Source organism: Telopea speciosissima, chromosome 4 (genome assembly GCF_018873765.1).
Source record: "Telopea speciosissima isolate NSW1024214 ecotype Mountain lineage chromosome 4, Tspe_v1, whole genome shotgun sequence".
Taxonomy (NCBI): Eukaryota; Viridiplantae; Streptophyta; class Magnoliopsida; order Proteales; family Proteaceae; genus Telopea; species Telopea speciosissima.
In genome coordinates, this window is record NC_057919.1 from 10,959,389 (window position 1) to 10,967,686 (window position 8,298).

Here is an 8,298-nt window from a genome sequence, read left to right on the forward strand (position 1 = left end):
TAGCATAATATTTGCAACCAATGTTGGAATTATTATCCTCTCTAGAGTGTGAGTCCCTAGGAAATGGCTACCTGATCCGAAGTGGGCTGACGAGGACGTCAAACTGTAAAAGGTGGGGTAATGTTATATGCAATAGTCCCACATAAGGACTGACTCTAATTAAGGTTTCATTCACCCTTTTGGTTAGGTGGTTTCTTTAAGAATATCAATTGTTTGGTCGGATTCGATTCAATTCGTGTCTTGTTAAACATGATTACTTACACATCTAATGTCAGATTTGAATTTTTTTTAAACCGACCGTCGGATGCTTCAAAATCCACATGGCATGACCATGATGCCTGGCAGGACGATGGCCGCCAGGTCCTTGGCCGTAGAGGATCTGAATCCTTTCAATACGTTGTTGTTAGGTCCTTTTCCAGAAGATATGAAACCAATGCCCTCTAAATATTGATTTAGCTGATGACTTCATTTTCCTCAGTGTAAAGCAAATGGCGCTCTTATCGCCAAAATTGATGGAGTGAAGCATTGCTGAAATTTAGAAGAATTAAGTGTGTTTTGTTGGTGGGTGAGGGGACGTGACCATGATGGTCAAAACTCAAAAAGGTTGGCTGATTATTGCAGCAATGGGGCAGTGATGAGATGGGCCCAAGCCCAATGAAAGCCCAAAAATATCCACTCATTTCTCATAACCATTCTTATCCTCTTCCAACCCTTTTCTTACCAAATTATTGCCCACTTGTCTATAAATAAATTGGGAGAATGTTCTCTGTGCCGCAGCACAGGCTCCGCCCAGGCACATGGGCCTGCCACTCAGGGGTGCAGGGTGGTTTTCGCGCCCTTCCCCATCTGCCTGGGCGCAGCCTGCACTGGTGCGGCACAGAGAACAGCGCCCCAAATAAATTTTCTTCTTCTGTTTCTTCTCCCTTAAACAGGAATTTAAAATTTGGATCGAATCCCAACTGAATCGGTAGGGTTTTAGGGATCCAGATTCTGGGTTTTTAAACTCTGCCCTTATAGGCCCAAATCCCAATTGCCCGTTTTCCAATTAGCTATTAGACCTGTGGCTATGGGTTTGGGACCCATAAGTGGGCCTGATGGGCCTGGTTCCATGAGACCAGATTCATATATGTTCAATTCATCGTGTTATTACTTTATGGGAGCTGAGAGTGACAATCAAGAATTGATTACAGTTCTTCAATCCTCTGTCAAAAATCCTTCTTTACTGATACGTTCCATTGTGGAGGATATCCATCATTTGCAATGTTATTTTGGTACTTGTAATTTTCAGTATGTTTCAAGGGTTGCTAATTTTATAGCAGATGCCCTTGTTAGGAGGGTCTTGTCCATAGCGAGTAGGGTAGTTTGGCTGAGCAGCATGCTCCACATCTCAGGAGTGTATCTCGCTTATTTGAACGAAATTCTATTTATCAAAAAGAAAGAAAAAAATTTTTGAGAGTTGCACGGTATACCTATGGATGTTGTGAAAAATGATATCATTCATATGAAGCCCACATTTTAAGAGTAGATGAGAGAAAATAATAAATAAAAAAAATTTATTTGAGAAAAACTGCTCACCGGCATTGTGGCGATCTTTTTCCCTTATTTTTATCAATCAAAATCAGATATTTTGTTCCTGCAAAAAAGAGAAATAAAATAAAAATAGAAAATATGGACTGTACAATCTATGTCAAATATAATTGCCTTGTGACAGATTGTTTAGTACCTAATAAAAATAGGAAAAATTGTCATGTTGAAAAATGATTTCAATGCATGGATTGTGGAGTGTTGGAAACCTTTCTCCTACATTTTTCTTCGTTAAATTATCCCATCAGTTATTTTTATTCTATAAAGACCATTAGACCCCACATGTGGGTCTATTCCATAAAATGAAGAACTATTAATGCAATTAAGACTTTTAAAATTAATTTCTGAATGAGTTAGTTACTTTACTATTTAATCAAAAAGTAAGGGAAAATTTTTTCTCCACCCATATAGGATGGTTTACCTACCATTCTAAGGTTGACAAATCCCTATAGGGTTTTAGTATGTTTCTAAACTACCCTCCCGATGCCCTCGCTTACTCTCTCCAATCCTGCAATGAATGAGATCCCATTCACCATAAGTGGAGGAAAATTCAATTCAAATAGTAATAATCAATTAAAAATCACACAAAGTTTAAATCAATCATTAGTTTTTTTATGAGATTATAAATATATATTAATAAAGTAATTTTAAAAGATAACATAAAATTTGGATGGAAAAAAACACTTTTTTGTCTTTGCTATAGATATAGAAAAATCATTTATATCCAAATTAGGCCAATTGAAATATAAAGATCACTTAAGATTATTAAACAACTGATTCCTATAACTTTTAGGACACAAAAATCTAATTGAACTGTCTAGTTTTCTTTCAATACATGACAATATAAATTGAGGCCTAAATTTGATGAACATGTTGTCAACATCATTATCTAATTATGAATACATTTTTAGTTTGATCGAAATCCAATTCATCACTTTTTAGGAAAATATTTTGAAGTTGTTTTAAATATTCACTTTTGCTTGAATTACATGAACCATTGAAGGAAAAAAAAAGAATTCTCTATATATAATGGGCTATATTATTGGATTTGGCTCCTGTCTGGCAGGAGCTGAAGCATCCAGCATCCCCACAGATGGTGCCACGTGGACTGCTCAACATCCAACGGCTGAAACAACTTTAACCTCCAAACCCTTCATCTTCGTCGGGTCACTCCCTAACCCGAAGGAGGATTTGGCTCTCCCCTACGAACAAGAAGACCAGGCGCCATTACTCCTCTTCTTCAATGGGTTCCGACGATGCTCACTTCCGCCAGGTCTAGGTAATCCGTTGGATCCCTCTCTTTTTCTATCTCTCTTTCTTTCATTTTCGTTCTTTGCCCAAACCTAACCCCAAACCACATGAGGAGAGGAAATCAACGACTTCGCATTCTAGCAGCGAGAGTTCCAGCCACACAACCACGACGAACGAAGCAGCTTTTGTGCATTTGTCATCGAGCACTGCTTCAGCAGCAACAACAGGTTTGTTCAATTTCCACAATTCCAGCCTGTTTGTCACTCAGAACCCTAACCTAAAGCAGGCGTCGGACGGTGGGATTTTCTCAGAGATCAGGAGCTTTACGAGCTTGTTGGCAGCTTCGAATCCGACATGTATGGGGTTTAATTTCTCAGCCGTTTCGGTTCCATCACCAACAACATCAACAACAACAAGAAGACCAGAAGATAGTGAGCGTGAGTGAGGAGATGAAGATGCCAGAGTTAACAACCCGGTTCATGGATCAGACGGTGCCAGACAACATGGCTAAGATGCAAAGCAAGAACCCTACCGGAGATGGAAGAAGGTTAACAGAGTTAGCTTGGCGGAGCAATGGAGATCAAGAACTGTACAACTTGGGAAGCTCAGTAGATCAAAGTTATTGGAGTCAGAATCAATGGGCCGACAGTGATCAACCTCTCTACATCCCATGAACTCAAACACACCAGTCTCACCATTTTTGAGTTATTAATTGCAAAACAGAGGAACACGAACAGAGAAAGATTTAGAAACTTTCCACCTGTGTAAATTTTCGTTTAGCCTTTTTTTCTTTTGTAGATGTGCTTGAAGCTTTAGCTTGATCATGGTGTGCGTCTCTGCCATACTTCAACTAACTTGCATAGGTTTTCTTTTAAAATTTCCCTTTTTCTTTCTTTTAATCGTTGTGAGAAGGAAATGTTATTACAATATAAGATATTGAAGTTTTACTATCTTTTTCCTAGTTTTCAATCCTTTTCTTCTTCTTCCCTACTCTCTCTCTACTTCTCAACCCTTGTGTTGAGTTCAGTTCAGATCTGGCGGAGGTGAGCATCGTCGGAAACCATTGAAGAAGAGGATTAATGGCGCCTGGTCTCGTTGTTCGCAGGGGAGAGCCAAATCCTCTTTCGGGTTAGGGAGCGATCCGACGAAGATGAAGTGTTTGGAGGTTAAAGTTGTTCCAACCGTTGGATGTTGAGCAGTCCACGTGGTACCATCACTGTTAATGGACATGTCCACATCATCACTGTTTTTCTTTCACGGCTTAGATCCCTAATTGACTTCACTTTTTCACATATTTATAATACTTTATAAATTTAAAACGTGCTTATGTGAAAAGAAAGCACCATTTAACATAAAGAAGAAAACATCATACATAGTCGACGATAAGATTGAAATGGATTATCAAACTTGAATTGTGGCCTAACCATAAAAATCCCTATGCATCTAATTACCACAATTCCAAATTATACTTTTCATACAATAAAAAATTGATGACACTTGCAAAAGAGTTCTTGCAAGAGGAACATCGGTTCATCACTATTCTTCTTTCAGGTCTCAGATTCCTAATTGACTTGACTTGTCCACATATTTATAATATTTTATAAACTGTTTAAACATGAGTTTTTGAAAAAAAAGCATCATTTAAGGCGATAAGACAAATCGATCATCAAATTTGAAATTTGGTCTAACCATAAAAATCCCTATGCATCCAATTACTAGAATGCCAAATCAGATTTTCCATATAACAGAAAATTGATGATATTTGCAACAGAGTTCTTGCAAGAGGAACAGAATTTTTATCCGCTGCTGTGCCATCGTGCGGCGCAGCAGCTAGCCCCCCTCTCCCCCACCCACCCTCCCCCAAAAAAAAAATAGAAACTTCACTAATGTTTAATATTAAGTTTTAGTTTTTCATCTAATCAAATTATTGCATTGCTTGTTGATGTAGAATGGTTTAAATAAAATATAAAAGCAAAATCTTTTGGGCAAGTTTCCTACATCAATAGTGTGGGAATGATTTCTAACATTAACAAACTTTTTGCCATGTGAAATTATTCGATGAGACCTAAACTTTGTGAACATGTTATTCAAGTGCTTAGTTAAATTTAAAACTAATTTGATACTTCCACAGGTCTATATAAAGTTATAATAATATTAAAATTGCTTGAAATATTATGCTTACAAAAAAAAAAAAGAAAAAAAGACGATATGGTGAGAGCTTTGCAATTGAGTTTGAGCACAAATTTGACACAACTTATTCAAACATTCCCCATCTATCCAGCAGTTGAATGACCAGATAATCCATCCATGTAGCAGAAGTCAGAACAAGTTGCTGGAGTGGGACTTTCTCCCATACTGTCTGTATAGGAAACATTTTTCTAAGGTTCCATTCTAAACAGGAATTTGTTTCAGGTATTACTATTTTACATATGCAATGACTATGGAAAAAAGAAAAAATCTACAACTTGGGTTCTGAGAAATAAACCAGAAACTCAAGGGGCATCAAAACAGATATACAACTAAAGCTTGTTTGTTGAGCTCTCATCATTCCACCCTCTTTCTGAGATACACAACTAAAGCTTGTTTATCCAATTTGGGTTCAAATGTGGATTGAAACTCAAAATGCGGAAGAGAGAGAATCAAGACCAAATCCCTCTTTCCCATTCCATCCTAACTGCGAAGCTTGTTTATCCAACTTGGGTTCAAATGTGGATTGGAACTCAAAATGCTTAAGAGAGAGAATCAAGACCAAACCCATCTTTCCCTTCCATGCTAACTGCTAAGCTTGTTTATCCAACTTCGGTTCAAATGTGGATTGGAACTCAACATGCTTAAGAGAGAGAATCAAGACCAAACCCATCTTTCCCATTCCATGCTAACTGCTAAGCTTGTTTATCCAACTTGGGTTCAAATGTGGATTGGAACTCAAAATGCTTAAGGAAGAGAAAGAATCAAGACCAAACCCATCTTTCCCATTCCATGCTAACTGCTAAGCCTGTTTATCCAACTTGGGTTCAAATGTGGATTGGAACTCAAAATGCTCAAGGAAGAGAAAGAATCAAGACCAAACCCATCTTTCCCATTCCATGCTTTTCCAATCCAAATCTAAAGATCAATCAAATTACCATTCCACCCCTCCACTTTCTTACTCGGGGTCCCCATCTAAATCGTAGACTGGGCAACCAACTAAACATCAGGCCTCATCAAGAAACACCCAAGCAATCAAGCAGACATTACAGAAGTGAGAAGTGGGGATCTACAACTAGAAGAAGAAGGAAGAAGAATGGAACTTTGATCTTAATGGGGATTCTTTTTAACGACCCAGAAACCCAAATGTATATACACTCCATAACAATGATAATGACCCAAAAAAAAAAAAAGACAACCAAATTACATCTTACACTGCACACTGAATCAATGGAATCCCCTTGAACCTCTGGATTGATAGAGTTCTAATCTACCTTTGGCCTCCGGCAATAAGGTGTCGACGGTGGGATCTTGTACCATGTAACCCTGCTTCGATGCCCATTCGAGCACCGTAAGGACCTCCGCTTGTGCAAGTTCTTCACTGTCGGGGACATGCAATGCAATGTAGCATAATAGAACCAATGCCGGTATCTGAACAATCTGCTCGCTAAAATACACAAGCTGAATGAGATGCTTCGCCCCTCCTGCATTGATTATGGCCTTACAGTGATCGACGTGTAGGTAATTCTCAGTGCAGGCAAACTTAGTGAGGGCAATGGCCGCCTCCCTTGAAACCTCACCTTCTCTGTCATCAAGCAATCGCACCAATGGCCCAATGATCCTCGTTTCAGTGGCTCGGAAAGTCCTCGCTAAGTGTCCCATGGCCTTGACGCAGGGTACGAGGAGGTCCGAATCGGCTTTCTCTACGATGCTCAGTAACTGGTCGAAGACAGCTTTAGCGGCAGGGGAATTGGGCTTGAATGCAGAGCGTCTCAGGTCAGCGTCTTGATCGGCAACGGCAGCAATCTCCATCAATGCCATAGCGGAATTGTATTGGACCTCTTCGGCGCCCTTCTCCAGGAGAACCGCGAAGCAAAGGAGCGCTCTTGACTCGGTGATGCTCCGGCATATGGCGGAATTGCCTTTGGCAAGATGCCAAAGGGCTTTGGCTGCCATGGCCTTCATGTTGGCCTTGGTGACTGGGTCTTCAAATTCCCTCGCCTTGATGCTACCCCCGGCAAGAGCAACGTGCTGCGGGTGATGATGAGGATGTTGCTGGAGATTTTGTTTGGAGTTCTTGATGTGGTTCGGTTGGTGAGTGTTGCTGCCATTGGTACCTTGTGGTTGGGGTGGCTTTGAGGTGCCCCTCATGGCCATGGTGTTTGTGACCAAATTATGCATCTGGTTCGGCTGCTGGCGACCCAGTGGGTGAGCGATCTGACTCTCGTCTTCATTGGGTTGGTTATTGTGAAAGGCGGGGCTGCTTCCGTCGGCATTGGAATTGGGGTTGTTACTAGCCAATAACACCGAATGGATGGACATGGGCACGGCTTTGTTACTGGTCACCGCATATTTACTGTGTTCCTGAATGGTCTCGAAGGCCAGATGGCCAACGAGTAACCGAATTATATTGTTTTGGGCGAAATGATCTTGGCACTTGGGGTGATGGGCGGCGAGTTCAGACACAGCCCAGGACACCATTGCCTGAACCTTCATGGGACCTTCTTTGAGGATTTTCGCAAACACTGAGCAGACACCAGCGGGGATCATGTGCTCGACGCTCTCCGGGTCACGACCAAGGAGGCCAATAGCACGGGCAGCGTTCTCCTGGCCTTCCGGTCGTCCGTCCTTGACTAATTTCAAAAGGGGCACCACCCCACCTTCCTCGATGATGAGCTTTCCGTAACGGTCGTTGTCGCGGGCGAGGGATACGAGGGAAGCGGCGGCGTCGGACCTGTCGTCGACGGATCCAGTGTAGAGGGTAGCGATCTGTTCCCAGATGAGGCAGAGGATGGGCTCGTTGGCGGCGATAGGGGGAAGGCCTAGGTACTCATCGTCGCGGTCGCCGGCAGAGGCGGAAACACGGAGGAGCCAGGAGACATCACCGATGGAGTTCTCAAGCTGGGAACACATCTTCTTGAAGGCAGCGGCGGGGATAATGGTGAAGACGCGCTTCATGAGCCCATTGGCGCGGCACTTGAAGACAAGAGCGAGGGCCTTGTCGAGGACCTGCTCTGTGTCATCGATGATACGGCGAGTTGGGCGCTCGTATAGGTCGGAGCTAGCACGGGCAGCCTGGCGGAGGAGGGCAGCGAGTTTCTCCGTTTTGGATTTAAGTTCGGCGCACTCCTGCTTGAAGGTTTGGGCATCGTCGGCGAACTTGGTCACCTGATCCGCCAATTGAATCGGCTTCGCCAGGATCTGCTTCACGATGTCCGCCATGGCTGCAGCGGTCCCGAACGACCCAAACTCCCAAACCCAAGGGGATCAACGATC

General features: G+C 42.1%; 1 protein-coding gene across 1 annotated transcript; it reads right to left on the minus strand.

The window, feature by feature from the left end:
• Positions 1-6,110: 6,110 nt before the first annotated feature.
• On the minus strand, positions 6,111-8,298 carry LOC122660243. The gene has a single exon (XM_043855462.1). It carries the CDS (start codon positions 8,242-8,244, stop codon positions 6,250-6,252), a length of 1,995 nt encoding a protein of 664 aa, XP_043711397.1. The 5' UTR covers positions 8,245-8,298; the 3' UTR covers positions 6,111-6,249.